This window comes from Lissotriton helveticus, chromosome 1_2, assembly GCF_964261635.1.
Source record: "Lissotriton helveticus chromosome 1_2, aLisHel1.1, whole genome shotgun sequence".
NCBI classification, from domain to species: Eukaryota; Metazoa; Chordata; class Amphibia; order Caudata; family Salamandridae; genus Lissotriton; species Lissotriton helveticus.
Window position 1 is genome coordinate 145,421,924 of NC_136058.1, and position 25,210 is coordinate 145,447,133.

The 25,210-nt window shown below is 49.2% G+C and overlaps 1 protein-coding gene across 1 annotated transcript in view; it reads left to right on the forward strand.

Moving 5' to 3' along the window:
• PCSK9 (proprotein convertase subtilisin/kexin type 9) overlaps positions 1 to 25,210 on the forward strand; it is a 184,367-nt gene that overhangs the window by 66,093 nt on the left and 93,064 nt on the right. Inside the window, exon 3 of the mRNA XM_078670175.1 lies at positions 13,205 to 13,328. Coding sequence (XP_078526301.1) covers positions 13,205 to 13,328 — 124 coding nt within the window. The remainder of the gene's footprint in view (positions 1 to 13,204; positions 13,329 to 25,210) is intronic.

Sequence of the window (25,210 nt, forward strand, 5' to 3'; positions counted from 1 at the left end):
TGTGTGTTTAAAACCATTATAATACTTACAATTTAGCAGGCATACTATTTGTTTTTAGGTCTCGCTGAACCAATGCGTAAGCATTGTTCGGCGAGATTATAGTAAGAGACTTTCAAAAGTCTACCCAAACTGCGGATTAGGTACAGTTCATGTGAGCCAGGCGCGTGCACATCACCAGCTACATCGCATATCGCACACCATACACCATTTGTCTGAGCCTCGGCATCAGACTTCAAAGGAAGCAGCTCCCAAACCGCTCCCCTGCCCCCCATCAGACTTCAAAGGAATGCACTCCCCCGCCCCCGCCACAGCAATGCAGAGAGCTTGTTGAGGCTGCAGCTTAGCCCCACTCCTTTCAGCTCTCTCACACTTGTTTTTTTTTTTATGTAACGGATTCCTAAATCCACTGGGTATGAGCAGCCTCGCTCTCTATGCTCTGCTATTTTGCTATGCTCCTATACATAGTGAAGTTATGCCTTAAAAGCTTGCAAATCTCTGTTTTGACCTCCCAGATGAACACTGTCACTTCTGAACTGAAAGCGTGCCCCTGAACTGAAAGCGTGCCATGTGAATTGAAACCCTTTTGGTGTCCGCCCCCCGCCCCCCGCCCCATCAGACTTCAAAGGAATGCGCTCCCCCTCTATTTTTTTTTTTTTAATCAGTGCCCTCTGCACATCGTGTTACTGGGGTAATTTATTGCATGGTTTAAGGCATAAAACCACTCTTCTACGGGCTCGAGAAAAACTTTGCACTTCACCATGGGTGAGAACCCGCCGCAGTGTATTTTCATGGGTTACGCATTCTTAACTGAATGAAGAGCATGGTCTTGTGGCTTGCTTCTAACTGGCTATGTTCACTTGCTGGAAAACAGTGTCTTCTTTACAGTGTTAGAAGGTGACCGATCAGGAAACCATTCGTACTTGCCCATTCCTTCTTTATTTGCTGCACACTTTTGTATTCAGTACTTGGCAAGCTACGTGTCAGAAATATTTGAAACCATTCCTCCCACATATTTGAATTTAGGTATTTTAAGAGGCTGATTAGATTCGGCATTTACCAGACAAATGCATTTATGGCCATAACTCAGAAAATAATTGGGAGACGTTAAATCAGCCTGTGCAGTGGGTCACTGAACTTCTTGAAAATCAGAACATTCAAATTTAAAACATAGCAATGCTTAATAAAAAGTAAGAGCCGCTGCAAACTCATAGTTTAACGTGCCTGCAATGTGAGAGGTTAAGAGTCTTGCACTCCTAGAGTGGTTTAGACATGTGTATAAAGTAATAACTGCAGAATGATTAATTAGTAAAAGTCCCTCTTCATACAAGCGAGGTGCCCTGCCTGAGAGCTATTTTCGTCACGATATCGCACGTGCTGCACTAATGCGTTACAGGATCTGCCTTGACAACGCTGAATGCACAATTGGTTTGGTAAATGATGTGGCAGTAACTGTACAGTGATTGATGCCACCGCGTTTGTGTTGCTGTCTTTCGTTGCATGGTTGTCGGTGTCTTCTACTATAGGCCTTCCGCCGTGAAGACCATATGCTCTGTTGGAGTCTTCATACTATATGGGGAAGGTGTCTTGCCCTCACTCTACCACTCTACCACTCTACCGCCCTCACTCTACCACTCTACCGCCCTCACGCCCTCACTCTACCGCCCTCCCTCTACCGCTCTACCACCCTCACTCTACCGCCCTCACTCTGCCCCCTTCACTCTACACTCTACTGCTCTCACTCTACCACTCTCCCGCCCTCACGCCCTCACTCTACCGCCCTCACTCTACCACTCTACCGCCCTCACTCTACCGCCCTCACGCCCTCACTCTACCGCCCTCACTCTACTGCTCTACCGCCCTCACTCTACCACTCTACCGCCCCCACTCTACCACTCTACCGCCCTCACTCTACCGCCCTCACTCTACCACACTACCGCCCTCACTCTACTGCCCTCACTCTACCACTATACTGCCCTCACTCTACCACTCTACCACCCTCACTCTACCGCCCTCACTCTACCACTCTACTGCCCTCACTCTACCGCCCTCACTCTACCGCCCTCACTCTACCGCTCTCACTCTACCACTCTACCGCCCTCACTCTACTGCCCTAACTCTTCCGCCCTCACTCTACCACTCTCACTCTACCACCCTCATTCTACCGCTCTACCGCCCTCACTCTACCACTCTACCGCCCTCACTCTACTGCCCTCACTCTACCGCCCTCACTCTACCACTCTACTGCCCTCACTCTACCGCCCTCACTCTACCACCCACACTCTACAACTCTACCGCCCTCATTCTACCACTCTACCGCACTCACTCTACCACTCTACCGCCCTCACTCTGTTGTATATGAATTTAGGACCCTAGTGTAATTTTCCCGATTCATGCCCATATATAGGTATAAATCACCCTATCCTTATATAGGTATAGAAATCATAACCATATTTAGACGTAGCCTATGCAGTCCAAATACGTAGTTCCGAAAATCCACAATGATTTCTTGGAAAAACCCGCCTTCAGCAGTCAGGGACTTCCCCTTGCTTGAATATTGATTTGTCCAAGAACTCATTGAGTTTTCAAAGAACTGAGTCTTTGATGACGTTATTATGTCCAACCTTACATCAAACTCGGCACCTTCAAGGTATAAATATGCCCACACTTGCCCAGGCTAAACACACAGTGGTTTGGAGCAGTTCGACTATCTACCTACACGACACAGCTCGCCGAAGTAAGCCGACCCTCCAGCAGATGCACTGGGAGAGACGCTGTCTTTTCTCTTGCCAAGAAAATCCAGCTCCAGTGTTTCCAAGCTACCCTTGCCGGTTGTTGGGAAATCAAGTCCTGAGAGAGAGATACCAGACCTCCTTCATTCCAAATCCAAGGTACGGAGCTGATTAGACCCTTGGAGAAATCTTGGATCGATTCTTGGCAAAGAATACTGAAACCAAGCTACACCTCACTTACTTCTTCCCTTGTACTAGACCTCGGTTAGGTACACTGGGGTAGGCGTATTTTAGAAGCACCAGTTGAGTACTTTTAGTCTTTATTTATTAATGTATCTATTCTATGTATTTTATGGCTTAGAAACCATATCATGCTTTTACAGTATCATTTTATAATACTCTTCGTACTGTACGCATTATACTTTGCAACCAGTATTACGATTGTAGCAGTTCATTTCTTCTGCATGAGAAAGAAGACTGTTCAATAAATACCTTTTTATTGAAAACGCCCGTCCCTCTATTTCTCTGCACCTCTGGTGAGACGAAGCATGCACGATTGCCTGAGTGAAATAACTATCTATTGTTTGCGCAACTCTAGAGATACATTTCTTATTCTTGGGAAACAAAGTTGTCATGTTTATGCGGTTGTCAGAAACAAATCCCTTCTTGTTTATTCGAGAACGTTTCTAGTGACCTCTGAGCTAGCTGGCACTCACAATTAAGTCTAATATATTCGATAGAGACCTAGTCGACCTCAATCCTACGTCAAATCTATAGTTTATATTATTCCAATCCGCAGAGCCTGTTGGAAATATAGGAACTACACTACAACTCTACCGCCCTCACTCTACCGCCCTCACTCTACCACTCTACCGCCCTCACTTTACCGCCCTCACTCTACCACTCTACCGCCATCACTCTACCACTCTACTGCCCTCACTCTACCACTCTCACTCTACAACTCTACCGCCCTCACTCTACCACCCTCACTCTACCACTCTACCGCCCTCACTCTACCATTCTACCGCCCTCACTCTACCGCCCTCACTCTACCGCCCTCACTCTACCACTCTACGGCCCTCACTCTACCGCCCTCACTCTACCACTCTACCGCTCTCACTCTACCGCCCTCACTCTACCGCCCTCACTCTACCACCCTCACTCTACCACTCTACTGCCCTCACTCTACCACACTACCGCCCTCACTCTACCACTCTACCGCCCTCACTCTGCCGCCCTCACTCTACCGCCCTCACTCTACCACCCCCACTCTACCGCTCTACTGCCCTCACGCAACCGCCCTCACTCTACCACCCTCACTCTACCGCCCTCACTCTACCACTCTACTGCCCTCACTCTACCACTCTACCGCCCTCACTCTGCCACCCTCACTCTATCACTCTACCGCCCTCACTCTACCGCCCTCACTCTACCACTCTCACTCACCACTCTACCGCCCTCACTCTACCACTCTACTGCCCTCACTCTACCGCCCTCCCTCTACCAATCTACCGCTCTACCACCCTCACTCTACCGCCCTCACTCTGCCCCTTCACTCTACACTCTACTGCTCTCACTCTACCACTCTCCCGCCCTCACTCTACCACTCTACCGCCCTCACGCCCTCACTCTACCGCCCTCACTCTACTGCTCTACCGCCCTCACTCTACCGCCCTCACTCTACCACTCTACCGCCCCCACTCTACCGCCCTCACTCTACCACTCTACCGCTCTCACTCTACCACCCTCACTCTACCACACTACCGCCCTCACTCTACTGCCCTCACTCTACCACTATACTGCCCTCACTCTACCACTCTACCACCCTCACTCTACCGCCCTCACTCTACCACTCTACCGCCCCCACTCTACTGCCCTCACTCTTCCGCCCTCACTCTACCACTCTCACTCTACTACCCTCACTCTACCGCTCTACCACCCTCATTCTACCGCTCTACCGCCCTCACTCTTCCGCCCTCACTCTACCACTCTACCGCCCTCACTCTACTGCCCTCACTCTACCACTCTACCGCCCTCACTCTACCACTCTACTGCCCTCACTCTACCGCCCTCACTCTACCACCCACACTCTACAACTCTACCGCCCTCATTCTACCACCCTCACTCTACCACTCTACCGCCCTCACTCTGTTGTATATGAATTCAGGACCCTAGTGTAATTTTCCCGATTCATGCCCATATATAGGTATAAATCACCCTATCCTTATATAGGCATAGAAATCAAAACCATATTTAGACTTAGCCTATGCAGTCCAAATACGGCATCGCTACTTCCACTAGTTCCGAAAATCCACAATGATTTCTTGGAAAAACCCGCCTTGAGCAGTCAGGGACTTCCCCTTGCTTGAATATTGATTTGTCCAAGAACTCATTGAGTTTTCAAAGAACTGAGTCTTTAATGACGTTATTATGTCCAACCTTACATCAAACTCGGCACCTTCAAGGTATAAATATGCCCACACTTGCCCAGGCTAAACACACGGTGGTTTGGAGCAGTTCGACTTTCTACCTACACGACACAGCTTGCCGAAGCAAGTGCCGAAGTAAGCCGACCCTCCAGCAGATGCACTGGGAGAGACGCTGTCTTTTCTCTTGCCGTGAAAATCCAGCTCCAGTGTTTCCAAGCTACCCTTGCGGGTTGTTGGGAAATCGAGTCCTGAGAGAGAGATACCAGACCTCCTTCATTCCAAATCCAAGGTACGGAGCTGATTAGACCCTTAGAGAAATCTTGGATAGATTCTTGGCAAAGAATACTGAAACTGAATACTGAAATACTTGGATGTCTAGCTCTTGTCTCAAACTTAACGGGGACAAAACAGAGATAATGCTCCTTGGAAATAACATCTCGAAATCCATCAATCCCATCTGGCCTCTCTGCTTAGGAAGCCCCCCGCAACCCAAGGAGCAAATCAAGAGCTTAGGCATCTGGCTCGACCACACTCTAACCTTCAACTACCAAGCCACCAAGCTTGCTGCCACCTGCTTCGGGCTGATGAGACTTCTCCGCAAAATTCTCCCCCTCCTTCCATTCCATTCAAGACGGATTATGGTTCAAGGCCTGATCCTCTCCCGTCTCGATTGTGGAAACGCCCTATATCTGGGGGCCCCACAATCTACACTTAACAGACTCCAGGTCATTCAAAACTGTGCGGCAAGAATCCTCCTGGATATCCCCCGCCGAACTTCAGTCAGAGCCAGACTGAAGGATCTTCACTGGCTCCCGGTGAGATCCAGAATTGAATTTAAGAGCATGTGCATCGCACATCGATCCTACTGGGGTACAGGCCCCTCTATTAACTCCCCCCTGGTGAAAGCCTATCTACCCTCCCGCCCACTCAGATCTACGACCTCCCACCTCGCCTCAGTACCACGCATTAGGAAGGCTAGATGTGGAGGCCGCTCGCTTTCTTACAACCTGGCTAGGATCTGGAACTCCCTTCCCCTCCCTATCAGATCGGAACCTAACCTTCTCACCTTCCGTAAACTATTAAAAACTTGGCTCTTCAGCAAAATTCCAATCTAACTTTTCACTCAGCTTCTCTTACTCCAGCCTCTCCAGCCCAACTCACTCTTTTCTATAGCGCTGGGACGCCCCTGGGTAGCCAACGCGCTTTACAAATCATCAATTCAATTCAATTCAATTCAAACTAAGCTACACCTCACTTACTTCTTCCCTTGTACTAGACCTCGGTTAGGTACACTGGGGTAGGCGTATTTTAGAAGCACCAGTTGAGTACTTTTAGTCTTTATTTATTAATGTATCTATTCTATGTATTTTATGGCTTAGAAACCATATCATGCTTTTACAGTATCATTTTATAATACTCTTCGTACTGTACGCATTATACTTTGCAACCAGTATTACGATTGTAGCAGTTCATTTCTTCTGCATGAGAAAGAAGACTGTTCAATAAATACCTTTTTATTGAAAACGCCCGTCTCTCTATTTCTCTGCACCTCTGGTGAGACGAAGCATGCACGATTGCCTGAGTGAAAAAACTATCTATTGTTTGCGCGACTCTAGAGATACATTTCTTATTCTTGGGAAACAAAGTTGTCATGTTTATGCGGTTGTCAGAAACAAATCCCTTCTTGTTTATTCGAGAACGTTTCTAGTGACCTCTGAGCTAGCTGGCACTCACAATTAAGTCTAATATATTCGATAGAGACCTAGTCGACCTCAATCCTACGTCAAATCTATAGTTTATATTATTCCAATCCGCAGAGCCTGTTGGAAATATAGGAACTACACTACAACTCGACCGCCCTCACTCTACCGCCCACTCTAACACTCTACCGCCCTCACTCTACTGCCCTCACTCTACTGCTCTACTGCCCTCACTCTACCGCCCTCACTCTACCACTCTACCGCCATCACTCTACCACTCTACTGCCCTCACTCTACCACTCTCACTCTACCACTCTACCGCCCTCACTCTACCACCCTCACTCTACCACTCTACCGCCCTCACTCTACCACTCTACCACCCTCACTCTACCATTCTACCGCCCTCACTCTACCACTCTACCGCCCTCACTCTACCGCCCTCACTCTACCACTCTTCCGCCCTCACTCTACCGCCCTCACTCTACCACCCTCACTCTACCACCCTCACTCTACCACTATACCGCCCTCACTCTACCACACTACCGCCCTCACTCTACCACTCTACCGCCCTCACTCTGCCGCCTTCACTCTACCGCCCTCACTCTACCACCCCCACTCTACCGCTCTACTGCCCTCACTCAATCACCCTCACTCTACCACCCTCACTCTACCGCCCTCACTCTACCGCCCTCACTCTACCACTCTACTGCCCTCACTCTACCATTCTACCGCCCTCACTCTGCCGCCCTCACTCTATCACTCTACCGCCCTCACTCTACCGCCCTCACTCTACCACTCTCACTCTACCACTCTACCGCCCTCACTCTACCACTCTACCGCCCTCACTCTACCACTCTACCGCCCTCACTCTACCACTCTCACTCTACTACCCTCACTCTACCGCTCTACCATCCTCATTCTACCGCTCTACCGCCCTCACTCTTCCGCCCTCACTCTACCACTCTACCGCCCTCACTCTACCACTCTACCGCCCTAACTCTACCACTCTACTGCCCTCACTCTACCGCCCTCACTCTACCACCCACACTCTACAACTCTACCGCCCTCATTATACCACTCTACCGCCCTCACTCTACCACTCTACCGCCCTCACTCTGTTGTATATGAATTCAGGACCCTAGTGTAATTTTCCCGATTCATGCCCATATATAGGTATAAATCACCCTATCCTTATATAGGCAGAGAAATCATAACCATATTTAGACTTAGCCTATGCAGTCCAAATACGGCATGGCTACTTCCACTAGTTCCGAAAATCCACAATGATTTCTTGGAAAAACCCGCCTTCAGCAGTCAGGGACTTCCCCTTGCTTGAATATTGATTTGTCCAAGAACTCATTGAGTTTTCAAAGAACTGAGTCTTTGATGACGTTATTATGTCCAACCTTACATCAAACTCGGCACCTTCAAGGTATAAATATGCCCACACTTGCCCAGGCTAAACACACGGTGGTTTGGAGCAGTTCAACTATCTACCTACACGACACAGCTTGCCGAAGCAAGTGCCGAAGTAAGCCGACCCTCCAGCAGATCCACTGGGAGAGACGCTGTCTTTTCTCTTGCCGTGAAAATCCAGCTCCAGTGTTTCCAAGCTACCCTTGCGGGTTGTTGGGAAATCGAGTCCTGAGAGAGAGATACCAGACCTCCTTCATTCCAAATTCAAGGTACGGAGCTCATTAGACCCTTAGAGAAATCTTGGATAGATTCTTGGCAAAGAATACTGAAACTAAGCTACACCTCACTTACTTCTTCCCTTGTACTAGACCTCGGTTAGGTACACTGGGGTAGGCGTATTTTAGAAGCACCAGTTGAGTACTTTTAGTCTTTATTTATTAATGTATGTATTCTATGTATTTTATCGCTTAGAAACCATATCATGCTTTTACAGTATCATTTTATAATACTCTTCGTACTGTACGCATTATACTTTGCAACCAGTATTACGATTGTAGCAGTTCATTTCTTCTGCATCAGAAAGAAGACTGTTCAATAAATACCTTTTTATTGAAAACGCCCGTCTCTCTATTTCTCTGCACCTCTGGTGAGACGAAGCATGCACGATTGCCTGAGTGAAATAACTATCTATTGTTTGCGCGACTCTAGAGATACATTTCTTATTCTTGGGAAACAAAGTTGTCATGTTTATGCGGTTGTCAGAAACAAATCCCTTCTTGTTTATTCAAGAACGTTTCTAGTGACCTCTGAGCTAGCTGGCACTCACAATTAAGTCTAATATATTCGATAGAGACCTAGTCGACCTCAATCCTACGTCAAATCTATAGTTTATATTATTCCAATCCGCAGAGCCTGTTGGAAATATAGGAACTACACTACAACTCTACCGCCCTCACTCTACCGCCCTCACTCTAACACTCTACCGCCCTCACTCTACTGCCCTCACTCTACTGCTCTACTGCCCTCACTCTACCGCCCTCACTCTACCACTCTACCGCCATCACTCTACCACTCTACTGCCCTCACTCTACCACTCTCACTCTACCACTCTACCGCCCTCACTCTACCACCCTCACTCTACCACTCTACCGCCCTCACTCTACCACTCTACCACCCTCACTCTACCATTCTACCGCCTTCACTCTACCGCCCTCACTCTACTGCCCTCACTCTACCACTCTCACTCTACCACTCTACCGCCCTCACTCTACCACCCTCACTCTACCACTCTACCGCCCTCACTCTACCACTCTACCGCCCTCACTCTACCATTCTACCGCCCTCACTCTACCGCCCTCACTCTACCGCCCTCACTCTACCACTCTACCGCCCTCACTCTACCACTCTTCCGCCCTCACTCTACCGCCCTCACTCTACCGCCCTCACTCTACCACCCTCACTCTACCACTCTACCGCCCTCACTCTACCACACTACCGCCCTCACTCTACCACTCCACCGCCCTCACTCTGCCGCCCTCACTCTACCACCCTCACTCTACCACCCCCACTCTACCGCTCTACTGCCCTCACTCAATCACCCTCACTCTACCGCCCTCACTCTACCACTCTACTGCTCTCAGTGGAGTAGTGTGGCTCACTGGTTAGAGGCAGCAGGCCTGAGAGCAGAAGTCAGCCCGGGACCAGGGTTCAATTCCCGACGCGGCAGGGTCGTGGACCTTGGTCAGCGGACTCGATAATTCTCGCTTCAGTGCTTACTATAATCAGGGGTTCCACTCTGCAACTCTGGGCATTAGCTTGCCTAATCTCCACAACGGCCCCACCAATTCCGGGGATGCCTGGCTCCACCTTGGGGACTCCCAGCAAGGGACCATCCCACAGGGAAAGCCAGGACGGGTTCCCCAGAGTTATACAGCGCCGGGACGCCCCGTTGCTGGGGCAGCTGTGCGCTTTACAAGTATATTACATTTACATTTACTCTACCATTCTACCGCCCTCACTCTGCCGCCCTCACTCTATCACTCTACCGCCCTCACTCTACCGCCCTCACTCTACCGCCCTCACTCTACCACTCTCACTCTACCACTCTACCGCCCTCACTCTACCACTCTACCGCCCTCACTCTACCGCCCTCACTCTATCACTCTACCGCCCTCACTCTACCGCCCTCACTCTACCACTCTACCGCCCTCACACTACCGCCCTCACTCTACCGCCCTCAATCTACCACTCTACTGCCCTCACTATAACACCCTCACTCTACTGCTCTACCGCCCTCACTCTACCGCCCTCACTCTATCACTCTACCGCCCTCACTCTACCAATCTACCGCCCTCACTCTACCACCCTCACTCTACCGCTCTACCGCCCTCACTCTACCGCCCTCACTCTACCACTCTACCGCCCTCCCTCTACCACCCTCACTCTACCACTCTAATGCCCTCACTCTACCACTCTACCACCCTCACTCTGCCGCCCTCACTCTACCACTTTACCGCCCTCACTCTACCACCCGCAGTCTACCACTCTACCGCCCTCACTCTACCGCCTCCACTCTACCACCCTCACTCTACCACTCTACTGCCCTCACTCTACCACTCTACCGCCCTCACTCTACCACTCTACTGCCCTCACTCTACCACTCTACCGCCCTCACTCTACCACTCTACCACCCTCATGCCCTCACTCTACCACTCTTCTGCCCTCACTCTACCACTCTACCACCTTCACTCTACCACTCTACCGCCCTCACTCTGCCGCCCTCACTCTACCACTCTACCGCCCTCACTCTACCACCTTCACTCTACCACTCTACCGCCCTCACTCTACCACTCTACCGCTCTCAGCCTACCGCCCCCACTCTACCGCCCTCACTCTACCACTCTACCGCCCTCACGCCCTCACTCTACCACTCTACCACTCAACTGCCCTCACTCTACCACTCTACCGCCCTCACTCTACCACTCTACCGCCCTCACTCTACCGCCTCCACTCTACCGCCCTCACTCTACCACTCTACTGCCCTCACTCTACCGCCTTCACTCTACCACTCTACCGCCCTCACTCTGCCGCCCTCACTCTACCGCCCTCACTCTACCACCCTCACTCTACCACTCTACCGCCATCACTCTACCACTCAACCGCTCTCACTCTACCGCCCCCACTCTACCGCCCTCACTCTACCACTCTACTGCCCTCACTCTACCGCCCTCACTCTACCGCCCTCACTCTACCACTCAACTGCCCTCACTCTACCACTCTACCGCCCTCACGCCCGCACTCTACTGCCCTCACTCTACCACTCTACCGCCCTCATGCCCTCACTCTACCGCCCTCACTCTACCACTCTACCACCCTCACTCCACCGCACTCACTCTACCCCTCTACTGCCCTCACGCCCTCACTCTACTGCCCTCACTCTACCACTCTACCGCCCTCACTCTACCGCCCTCACTCTACCACTTTACCGCCCTCACTTCACCGCCCTCACACCCTCACTCTACCTCCCTCACTCTACCACTCTACCGCCCTCACGCCCTCACTCTACCACCCTCACTCTACCACTCTACCACCCTCATGCCCTCACTTTACCGCCCTCACTCTACCACTCTACCGTTCTCATGCCCTCACTCTACTGCCCTCACTCTACCACTCTACCGCCCTCATGCCCTCACTCTACCACTCTTCTGCCCTCACTCTACCGCCCCCACTCTACCAACCCCACTCTACCACTCCACCGCCCTCACGCCCTCACTTTACCGCCCTCACTCTACCACTCTACCACCCTCACTCTACCACTCTACTGCCCTCACTCTACCACTCTACCACCCTCACTCTACCACCCTCACTCTACCACTCTACCTCCCTCACAGCCGCGGTCGGCAGTAGGAGTTCCTGCAGGGCGGTGATGTGGGGAGGGGGAGGGGCAGGGTGGGGGGTAGTAATGTATGGATTATGGAATTTAACAGGTAAGTAAACATATAAATAAATAAAACGAATTTTGTTGCGCGCACTGCATCATATTTGGTGATGCAGTGCACGCAATGAAATTCGTTTTACACATATAGCCACATTTTGTTTTTTCTGTGCAGAAAGTAACTGTTGAGCGTGAAAAAAAATGAAAAAGTTAGTTTGTATTGCTAAACTGTACTAGCAATACAAATGATAGGAGGTAAGGGGTCCAATATGCACCCAAAGAATGTTCGGGGGAGGGGGGGCAGGGATTAATTGTTTTTTCACTACAGCCACATAAAAGTTGGCGGGAGGGGAAATGTTATACCACTACCATAAAGGGGATTTTTGGTTCGTAGGGGAAGTGGTTTTCCATTGTTTGAAGAAAAATTCGCAGGATTGCAGTTCTTGTTATAAAATAATAAAAACGTCACCAATATTGTAAATGGGTAAATAATAAAGCAATGTACACAAAGTAAAAGCGCAAGCTAAAACGTCGCTAGGGTGACCTAAATATTTTAATAAAGCAGTCACTTTTCCTCCAGTTGCTTGCTACCTCCTATATGTGTGTGTATGTGCATCTAAATTAATTTTACCCATGCTGAACAGTTAGTCATAAACATTTCCTTTTATTCTGGACTTCTTAAGCTCAACTGCCACCTTTGTGGTTGGTTATGTATGCCTGTGCTGGACGGTTCCTGTGTGCACTTTTGCATAAGGGACTTCTGCTTTTCAGTCCATCAGCAAAAACATTTTAACTAATTTGCATAGCTTCAATCTGCCCTGCACTCTCCAATATTAAACATCTTACTCAACAAACCTATTAACAAATTTAAAATGTGTGTTTTAATGGTAGACTCTAATTTAAAGTTGAAAGAATTTAACTAAGTGATAAATGCTCTTCCTAGGCAGTTTCCTCAGTAAATGACAATAAACATTTTGATTTTTCTTGTTATTGTAGGCCCTGAAGTTGCCACATGTGGACTACATAGAAGAAGACTCTTTCATTTTTGCGCAGAGTGTTCCATGGAACCTGGACAGAATTATCCCCCCGCAGCACGCCGCCAACCAGTATGACCCTCCAAGTAGGAACAGCCTTTTATTCCTGTATTTGAGATCAGCTAAAGATCAGGTGGAGACCAGGGATCCATAGTGTATACGTGGGATTGTTTGCACGGCTCTGCTAGGAGTCTGCATTTCTAGTTGAATGTTGGTGGCATGTTTACACTTGAATTGATCTGTCCTCCATCCACTGAAAGGAGGTTATCTCTCCTTACAAAATCAAAGAAGGTGGCCACATTCATACATTTGGTTGCCTCTTGCTGGCGAGGGAGATATTTACTGTTTCATCAGATTGCAAACCCCACAGCAGTATTGATTTTTTGATTTTTAAGAAATTATTAACAAAGTGCATTTGTTTTTGAAGACGTTCCAGCTTTTCTGGGAAAAGGATGTTATCATAGTATCGAGCCACGATACCAACATAGTTGCAGGGTCTTCACAGGCCAGCTTTAGATGTTCCATTGCTCAGTTCTTTTTGAAATCTTTTTAAGACAACAAGAGAGAATAGCAGGGAGCAGGAAAGAAACAGATGCTACTTGGCACAAGTATACAGTGGAGTTTACAATCTGTGGATTATTGTGCGCATCTTATCAGCTTCCTTCTGGCCCATATTTAAACAAACACTGTCAAAGCCAGGGGCATTAGAAATAGGACTGATTTGTCTGCAAATCAGGGATATCAGATTACTTTGTAAGCCAACAAGGTCGTATACATTTTTATTGATAGCTGCATTGTTATCTTTATTAAATGGACACTAGTGATATTAAGGAGCTTTCCATTTGCTGTATGTTGACAAGGACAACTTAGCAGCTTCTCAACAGAGAGCTGAGTGGGATGTCCTAAGATCCTTGGAAAAGAGGTACATATGACAACTAGTAGCAAGGCCTGCTTGCAATAAGCCAAGTATCAACTTAGCTATCACACCTAAGGATTCTACTAAACTGGTGTAAGTCACTATATCGAGGTTAACAATATCATCCTCAACATCATCTTAATACTACATTGCAACGTAAGTATTTGATTTTTTTCCCTTAACTCTACCTGTATTTACCTTAGAAAACAAGTGAAAGCCTAATTAAGAATAGTAATTAAATACTTAGGTCCAAATGTATCAATATCATGAATTTTGATTACCTAATTGCGATTTTCTGCGAATCGCAATTAGGTAATACTATTCTTAATGTATGAAACTCCAAGAGTTTTGTTTAGCGATTCCTAGGGGGTCGCACATCTACCTACCACATTAATATTAATTATTAAGTTCGTAATTTAATCACAAAATAGGGTTTGATACATAGGAAAAGCCTCTTTTGCATTTGCAATTCTGCGAATCGGCCTGTTTGCAAACACAAAATTGCTTGATGCATGTGGCCCTCAATCTTGCAATGTGTAGGTCATGGATGCGAGATATAGCAATGGAAATAGTGACCCACCACTGTGTTACACATTGAGGCCACAAAGTGATAAACAGTGGTAGAGGCAGCACGTACAAAGGAAAAGGTCCTTGACGTTAGGAGACCTTCATAAAGATGGCAGCCCTCAATATTTATTGGGAAGTATTATTTTGGTGTTTTCTATACAATTGTTTCCTGCTGATGCAGCGCACCCCAAAGATTCAACCCATGCTGGCCCTCATTGGCAAAGGAAGTGGGAGGGCGCTTCATGTAAATGAGGTCCTCAGCCATCAGTGTGCTCTCTTGGCTTTGCAGTGTTGGCAGAGGTTGACTGTCACCACACAGAATTTGACCAGCCTTGTACTGATTTATATATGAATACCATGCATAGATGGCTCCAGCATAACGCTCCAAGATCTGACGAAATGTGGGGAGGTTTCTACAGGATCACACCAATATGTTACAGAGGAAGTATCAGGGGGCAGATTTATGTCGGACTTGCGCCACGTTTACGCCGTCATTGCATCACGCAACAGCGGCGTAAACGTGGCGCATCCCTGCGACCCATTTACAACGTGACGCATCTAGGCAGATGCGTCACGTTGTGAAGCCGTGCGCCACCTGTGGGCGTTCCGGCGCAGGGTGGGCGTTCCGGCGCAGGTGCGCCTCGCCAAGATTTCACGCAGGCACTTTTAGATCAATGCTGCGTCAAAACCCTGCGCCTGCTTGAAGCAGGCGTAAGGCTTGACACAGCATTGAACAGATAGGGCCCCCAGAGCATTGCTGGAGCTGCGTCGCGCTTGCGACGCAACTCCAGCAATGCGCCACTTTTACAGCACAGATGCGTGACGCATCTGTGGCATTTTTGCCCCATGGTGCGCCGCATTGTAAATGCGGCGCACCATGGGTGGCGGAGCTGCAGCGCACAATAACTGGCGCATCCCTGGGGATGCACCAGTTATTGTAAATCTGCCCCCAGGTGTCTGCAAAACACTGATAGGAGAATACAGGGGTCATTGCCATTGCAGATACTTAAAAAAATATTATAAGTAAGTTAATTAAAGCTATAAAGTAAAAGGCATTATGTACCTAAGCAAGCAGCAAAGCCAAAAGGATAATATTATTCAGGTGCACTGAATTGGCTTTGGAAAAACAAAGGCTAGTGACTCAGGCAGACAAAAAACTAAAGACAAAAATCAAACAGTGAATGAAATTGCATTTTAATGAACTAATATTCAAATTATAATTTATTGGCCACAGAGTGGTTTTACTTACAAGAGGGTTATCAGAAATAGATCAAGTTTGCGAATTTTTGGTTTGAGGAGAGGAAGGAGAACGTGAGTAGTCAGAGGAATAAAATCTCTGCACATGGGGTTCTTTCTTTTTTGAGAGGGTTGGGACATGGTACAAATGCAGTAAAGTTCTGGTTCGAGGATGATCTTAAAATCACTTTGGCAGTGGCGTCCACTGCCTACCTAAAGCTGTAGGGTGGCCGCGTGTGGCAGAGGTCGGTGGGTATGGACAGTGAAAGAAGGGGCATTGAAATAAAATAAACATTAAAAAAACAAAGACTTACACTTATTTCTTCACCTATCTCATCCTATTGTCCTATTCCTCTGTGTATGAAAATTAAATGATATGACCTGTGGGTAGTGGCTGCTCTCAATTCTTGAAACAATTGAATTTGAGCTTTATTACAGTTTGTTATCATACCAAACTAGGCAATACAAACAGTTCATATACAAACTTATACCAAAGAAACTCCAGTCATCTCAAAACCTATACATCCATACTAATATTATAAAGAGAGAGCCCAAACCTTTGAGGCAGGTAATCTCAGTAACCACAGCACCAATCACAACACCCAATACAGTGTTGTAAAGGGCAGTTGCAGCAGAAGGACATAGGCTATGCAGACGGCCATCATATATATATATTTTTTTTGCAGAGTTTTATATAGCGCAAACTTGAACCTAACTGAATCGGGTATCAGAGCACTTTACATAGCACCTGTTACGTTACATGAGGACACACATTCATTTTTGTTAGGCACGGGGAGATTAAGTGATTTGCCCAGAATCACAGGATGTTTGGCGTTGTTACCAAGACTCAAACCCAGATCCCCAGGTCCGAGGTCAAGCGCCTTAGCCGTGAGGCCAACTCCTCTATACATTTAAAAGGTAAAAGAACCGTGCTAGCAAAGTAGTCCCTTGTAGGCGTGTCTGTGTTGTGCTGTGGGTGTGGGCTGTGGGCGTGTCAAATGCTGGGGGCGTTTGTCCGCCCTCATGCCATGTGAGTCGTACATACAAGTGCCAATTACGTTGCTACGCAGCATCAAGGGGCACGCTGGGGGAGTGACACGCTGGGGGCGTGAGAAACATTGGGGGGCGTGTGTTTGGCCTTCATGCCATGTGAACGCAATTGCGCCGCATCAAGGGGCACGCTTGGGGTGTTAGAAACGCTGGGGGCGTGTGCTACGTTCCGCCCTTCATGCCATGTGGGTCGTACATTAATCAGAAGATCGTCTGCTGTGGCCGTGTGCTGGGGGCGTGACAATTGCGTTCACCTGGAGGCCTGGTAAGTAATGTTACTGCAGCCTCTCCTGTGCGCTGTTACTGAACTCTCTCATTCAACGAAATTACACGCGCTTGCTACCATCAACCAGGGCTCTAGCCGGGCTCAGGCTGCGAATCAGTACACTAATTACACGCGCCTGATAACATCAACCAGGGCTGCAGCTGGGCCTCAAGCGGGGGAACACGCAAATGAGCGTGTCTGCGGGGACAATTACTGCAGCCTCTCCTACTCGCTGTCACTCAACTCTGTCATTAAACAGATTGACCCACGGCTGATAACTCTCTCATTCAACGACATTACACGCGCCTGCTAACATCAGCCAGGGCTGCAGCTGGGCCTTCTCCGTCCCTATTCTAATGAAACAAAAAATGTTGTCTACCGCGTGATTTTAAAATAAATTGCCCATGCCAAATACACACATTACACACATTCTATTTCATACCCGGACAACGTCGGGACGGGCTGCTAGTTTACAATAAAAAAAGATTACTGAACTTAACCCACCCCCATAAAAGATGTTCAAAATCAGCAAGTACTAATTTTACCCACTATCTGATCGATATTTAAAATGTTAAAAACACTCCTGCTTCACGTCAGCAGAGGGACACCTTGCCTTAGACCCATTATTGCAACAAAATACACTTAATCGATCATATTTTGAAACAGAATAAGTAAGCATTATCAATGTGCAAAATGCAATTCACTTATGTGTAAAGTTAAACGGGAGTGTTACAGGTACAGTTATTTTTATCCCATGCTCAATTAAGCGAGATAGACATTGGTTAAACAATTCACAATGTGCAAAGAGCAATTTCTTTTGTTTCAAAATAAGGCGACTGTAATACAAAATACACCGTACGCTCTTAGTCAAGATGGGCATTAGGCTTGTCCATACAGGAAAAGTGATTATTATTGTGCTAAATACAATTTCTTATGTGCAAAATAAAACAACAGTAGGGAAAAATACGTTTGCTATTATAGAAAATGCTGTTAGGCAAGGTAAGTATTAACTTTATACATAATACTCTTCTCTATTATTAAGTGTAAGGGTAAGACTGGTGTTCAAGAATCTAGAGAAGATGACATAAACATATAATCGAGGATTGAGTTTTGGGGGGGCAGAGCTTGCCGGCGTTGATGGCGGACGCATAACTCTAGAGCTCCGCGCCATCGCCCGACTTATCCTGTAATAATCCTAAATCTCCACGGACCTCAGGGGTCGAAATCACGCCCCCGCTGCTCTGAAACCCTCTGGTTGCCGGCTGCCACGAAAATTCCCCCCGGTTACCCTGCGGCTGCCCAAGAAACCCTCGGGATAGAGTGGTGCCCACTAGGCCCTGAAGCCGCGGCTCTGGGGTGCACGCAGCCCGACTTGCGTCACACGACGTGCGGCTCTTTGGCGAGGATCGAGCCCGGCGAATTTCCCGACCTCCGGAGACAACCCCGGCGCCCACTGCAGAACGTGCGAAGGGAGACGGAGACTTGCCTCTACGACCCGCCAGCACTTGGGACACCTGGAGCGCCGGCGCTCTGGCGATTGCTATGGCGGTGAGTCAGGCCCCCAGCCCAGCTTTCACCGGGAGCAACCTTCGATCCTGCCATTCCCCTCCCCCCCTGGACGCCAGACACTCGTGCTTGCCCACCTGCACCGTCCCGCTGGTGCTCTGACCAGTGCGGACTTCCGCTGGGGAGCAGAGATTACCCGGTGGAGTTGTCGTGAGAGGAGAGCCTGGGTGTTCGCGCCTCTCTGCTTGTCTTTCCCCGACGGCCCTGCCAGATCCTTTGGCTTTGCCGCTCCACTTGGTGAGTGCTAGACCACGAGGGGCGGCCATCTTAGAGGCCATCTTGGCACCCTTCACTGCGGAGGCCTGGGGACTCACTGAAACCAGGGTTGGCTCTCAATCGGAACTGCTGAGAGGCGCGTCGGACAGATCTGCAGTCCGAACTTTCTCCCAGGCGCGCCACATTGAACGCGGGGATCCATCGACACACAGCTACAGTTGTCTGCGCTGCCATGGGCAAAGGCGATAAATCACAGACCAAGCTCCCCTTTGAGAGCCGCCGCACAAAATCAACGGACAACTCGGACTCCGGCGGTGCGGCCATGCCCAGAGACAAGGACAGCACAATTTATTCTGATATTAAAGACTTGCTGATTACTATGGAAAAGGGCCTCCAGGACAGCATCACATCTATTGGCGCCAAGATTGACCCGCTCACATACCGGATGGACCGCATGGCGGAACGCGTCGACAAACACTCGGAGCGCCTAGACATTGCTGAGAGGCGCTTAACTGAAGTGGAGGAGGCACAAATGGAGTTGGACAAAGATCGTCAGCAAATCGGGAAGATACTTCAGGTGATATGGGATAAATCGGAGGACTTGGAGGCCCGTTCACGCCGATCCAACGTAAGGATCCCGGGGATCCCAGAGACGACCCAGACGGGGATCTCACTTTCCCGGCTCCGAACACTTCTGGTCACGACCTTCTGGTGAGACTATTCCAAACTGTATGAGTATCAAATTCTGACTTAATGCTGTTTTGAACTATCTGCGATGCTAACACGCCTGTTGTTGAAGTTGGGGATCGCTGCCTGATCAGTGTGTGATATAACCTGTATGCGGGGGCGACCCTGCCATTTCAAAAGTTTGATATTTGTAGTACTGAGGTTCGTTTCGATCACTGCACCGGGCGATGGAGTTGGGGCCTGTCCTAACTGCGTGACCTTGTTGGGTTACTGACTCCTACACAGGCGACCTCTGCCCCGGCGCTGTTAGCACCCACAGCTCCCTTGGGAGCTTCCCGTGTCACACACGGGACTGTTACGCTAGTTTTGGGATTGTCATGTTAGGCCAAGTTGGGGTTGGTCTACTGTGGGAGGGGGGAAGGGGAAGTTGGGGATGGGCCTGTTCAGCTACTCAAGGTACAAGACGATTAACTCTGATCTACATAGTACACGCACAGTATGCACATGCTACACATGAGTTGATAATTTCTGGAATCTGTCCTCGTGACGGAACAGCCGAATAGCACAGCTCACACGCCGCCACCCAAGCTCAGGATTTTAACGTGGAATGTACGGGGGCTTAACGACCACAGAAAGATCAGGAAGGTACTGAGCTACCTACAGCGCCACTATGTAGATATTGCGCTGCTCCAGGAGACTCACCTCCCGAACAACAGTGGGATGCTAAAGTACAGAGGCCTAGGCGGAAACTCTGCAACTGCGGGCTTCACTACTCATGCTAGAGGGGTGATGACATGGCTTAACCCAAAATCCACACTAACACAACAGACCCTGGAATCTGACCCCGAGGGGAGATTCGTTATGTCTAGATGCACAGGCCTTGGAATGTCTTTCGTTGTCATTAACACATACGGCCCCAATTTTGACTCTCCGGAGTTTTATCGTGCCGTGGAGGCCAGAGCGCGCCAACACGACCCGAATTTACTGCTCTGGGGGGGAGATATGAATCTCACACTTAACCCTGAACTGGACAGATCATCGGGGCCTCACCGCAAACCGTCTGCGGCCGCGACGGCATTGCAGAGTGCTATGACTTGCCTGGGCCTCGAAGATGTCTGGAGATCCCGATTTCCACACCAGGGAGGATACACCCACTACTCAGCTTATCACGACATCCACACCAGGATAGATTACATGCTGTTGCCCTCGAGCAGATTGAGTACGGTTCAAGATTGTAGGGTGTTACCAAGGACATTGTCTGATCACTCCCCTATACTCATGGACTTGCTGGCACCTAGCAAAACCATCCCTCCCTTCACGTGGCGATTCCCGCCATACTCGCTGCTGGACCCGGTGTTTCGAGGGGAACTGGCAGAGGCCATTGACACTTACTTCGAGGCTAACATAGGCTCAGTGGCTAGTTTTCAAACTATTTGGGAAGCGTTCAAAGTGTATATACGGGGGGTGGCCATGTCAAAACACTCTGGTATACTCAGATCCATTAGAAAGAGATTAGCCGACCTAGAAGTACAGTTGGGTGAGTTAGAGCGCAGCCAGATAACACAGGAGGAGGGACCGGTGATGGATGACATCAATAGATTACTCACCGAGTATCACGAGGAAGCAGACAGAGAAATAAAACACATGGGGAAATACGCCACGGCCAGGAACTATGGGGAGCGGGACCGCCCAGGTGCTTTGCTAGCCAGGATCATTGGAGGGCCTAGGAAACGGCACACATTTATAGAACTTCAATCGACTGATGGCGACCTCATCTCTGACCCCAATGAGGTTGCGGGCGCCTTCAGGGACTACTATTCCGACCTCTACACGTCTCAGGGCGGACTCCTCGAGGATGAAATAGATGATTATCTTGGCCATATAAACATCCAAATGTTATCGAATTCCGAAAGGGAATTCCTCATGCAGCCTATAGAAAAAGACGAGATTACGGACGCCCTATCCGCCATGAGGTCGGGCAGCGCCCCGGTGCGGACGGCCTAACGGCCGCCTTCTATAAGGCTTTCCAGGACCAGCTCCTTCCTCACCTCTCGGCCCTTTTTGATGACATCTGTGTGGAGGGCTCTATGCCGGAATCTATGAGGGAAGCACTGCTGATAGCCATACTGAAGCCGGGCAAGCCCAAGGAGCATTGCAGTTCGTACCGGCCCCTGTCTTTGCTGAACGTAGACACTAAGCTCTTTGCCAAGATTTTAGCCACCAGACTGGCATTGCTTGCGCCCTCCTTGGTCGCCCCTGATCAGGCTGGGTTTATTCCTAGTAGAAACCTGACATACAATAGTCGCACTGTACTGGGGGGTGCTCCAACACGTACGGCAGGACAGAAAGGCATTAGCGGTATTCCTGGACATGGAAAAGGCCTTCGACTCTGTCGAATGGTCCTTCATGAGCAAAGTTCTGACAAAGATGGGCCTGGGACAACCATTCCTGCAAATGATAGGAGCCCTGTATTCCCGCCCTCGTGCTAGGCTACGGCTAAACGACGTCGTCACTTCCTCATTCCCCATTACGAGAGGAACTAGGCAGGGATGCCCACTCTCGCCGCTCTTATTTGCACTTGTGGCTGAACCGCTGGCCTGTGCCCTGCGGGAATACCATGGAGCCAGGGGCGTGAACTTTCCCACCTATCAGATAGTGGTGTCTATGTATGCCGACGATACCCTGCTTTATATCCGAGACCCTGACAATAACCTGTCGCCTGTCCTCCGGGAGGTTGTCCGATACGGAGCCCTCGCAGGCCTAAAAGTAAACTGGTCTAAATCACTAGCCTTTCCCTTGACCCCGTGTACTCAATTGGCCACCATGGAATACCCGCTCCAATGGACGACTGACACGATCAGATATCTAGGGGTGCTCTCGATATTCCAGGCTGCCTGCGAGGGCTGCCCAGAAGCGCCGGTGCTGGGTCTCTCGGCTTGAGATAGCAGCGCGTCTCTCAGCGCGTCAGGAAGGCGGGGCTGCTGGCTGCGGGGTCTGCTTCTGCTCTCGGCTTCGGCAAGTATGGCTGCTCCGTCTTGTCACCACGCGTGTGTTTGCATAGGGCAAGGTCGGCAATATTTATACCTTAAAGGTGCCGAGATTGACGTAAGGATGGACATAGGTACGTCAATAAAGATGTCATACGACTTGCTCGTTAGCACATTCTTTACTAAAGTTCTCTGTGAAATCAAAACAATGGCCGCACGGATTATCCAGGTTGTCATAGGTTTGATTTGTTATGAGAACGTCGTATGCCTTATCAGGGGCTGGAGGAATATCGCTTGTCTAATTAGATCTCAAGCGTTATGACCTAATCAGATAACACGTTCCTGTGCCGTAGTGTGACTGCGTCAGATAACGGTATCTGCATCATGGGGGATTTCTTGCCTCATGGGCTGACTGTTAGTTAACTAGCTAGTAAGTTTAACCAGAATAGGGTCAGGAATAGGGGGATCGAATCAGAACCTATAGAAATACACGACAGCTGCACATAGATCCAGAAACTATGTTTAGAGCAAATTATGGCACTGCATTTAGCAGACTGGAGGACGATGTAGCCGCATGGTGTAAACTCCCCCTTTCCTTGCTGGGACGAATTGCCATAATGAAGATGGTAGTACTCCCTAGATTCCTCTTTTTATTTTCTACTATCCCCATGGTTCTCCCGAGAGTATTCTTCCAGAGACTGCAACAATTACTAACGAGACTGGCTTGGGCGGGGAGGCAGCCCCGAGCCGCCTGGTCACTACTCACTCTACCATACTCCATGGGGGGCCTTGGGGCTCCTGACCTTGAACTGTACTACAGGGTGGCGCAGGCCACCCACTTGCACACCTGGATACATGGAGCTCGTGACATCCCACATGTTACACTCGAAACACTATTTGCCAAACCCCTCACACTTCCCCACACAATTTTTGAAGCCACTGACCGCAGGACTGGCATACTTGACTCTTTGACTGCTACTAACCATGCATGGTCCAGACTCCTGCTCGCCCAGGCGGGAGCGCTATTGTACTCCCCCATTATGCCTATTGACTGGGTGCGTTGGTTGCCCCCACTCTGTGAAAAGGGGGTGGTGGCCGCCATGCTGGACCTTAACATTAAGACAGCAGGTGATCTCTTTGTGGAGGGAACAGTGAAAACCTGGGGCCAGGTGACCGTAGACCTGCCATCTCCTACATTGCTGCTGAAATTCCAGTTCTACAGAGTCAGACATGCGCTCTCTGAGCTACTAGGGGGAGAAATGGCTGAACCACCGGAGGTACGGGAGCTCACATACGTACTTAAGGCCTCCTCTCCCCAGAAACTACAGTCCAACCTGTATACAATAGCACAAACACACAGGGAGCACACATACACCAAAGCGAGGCTAGCATGGCAGTCGGACCTCTCCATGGCAATCGGGGATGACATGTGGAAATACTGTTGTACTGCTACCAAAACACTCTCACTGAATGGCCGGCACCGGCTCATACATTTCAAATACATAAACAGAATCTACTACACCCCTGCCAGGCTGCATCGGTATGGCTTGAAGACGCTTGAGAGCTACAGCGGACTGCGACAGATGCCACGCCTCCGATGCAGGGTTCCTCCATCTAGCTTGGCTATGCCCTGCAGTAAGCGCATTCTGGCACAAGATTTTTGCTGAAATTAGCGCTGCGGTAGATGTTGACATACCTCCTGTCCCGGAGATGGCCCTGTTGGGATACACGAAGCCTTTGGCTGTGTCAGTGAGACGGCTGGTGGGCATGGGATTGCTGATCGCGCGTAAAGTAGTTGCGTGTTCCTGGATGAGAGGCCCTGCTCCCACCCCTACAAGATGGGCACGTGAAATGGTGTACTGCTGTACACAATCTGAAAACTACTGTGAATTGCTCCCCCCCACGAGTAGGCCTAAAAATTACTGGGGACTCTACCAAACGTACCTGGCGCGCCGAGGGGAAGAGGCGGCAACTGGCGATGCGCATTAGAGGTGGCACCCCGCGCTGGCCCTGCACTGTTATATTACCCCCCCCCCCCTTTACCCCCCCACCCCTCCCCCCCCCCCCCGTTGGCTGCTAAATAACACATCATTGCCTGTTACTCTTCCCTATTTTGGTCCTCGAAAATGATGCGATATGTGTTTGGATCGCCGCCTGCCCTGCTTACTGGGTTGTTGGCTAAACGGCTGTGTATTCATTCTAATGTAGTAGGAAGACTGATTAAGGTTAAGCGGAAATTTCTTTGCCTTGAACTGCGGGGGGAGGGGGGAATTCGAATTCAGTTTTGGGGTCGCAATCTGATCTTGTTATGAAACTTGCAAAATAAACTAATAAAAAAAAAAAATCGAGGATTGAGTTTTGACTTAAGAATAATGATATTGGATGGTCCACCAATGACCTTAATTTTGAAATCTAATTGATAAATAAGTAGTTCTTTCAAATGCTTCTCCCAATCTTTCTGACGTTTACACTTGATCT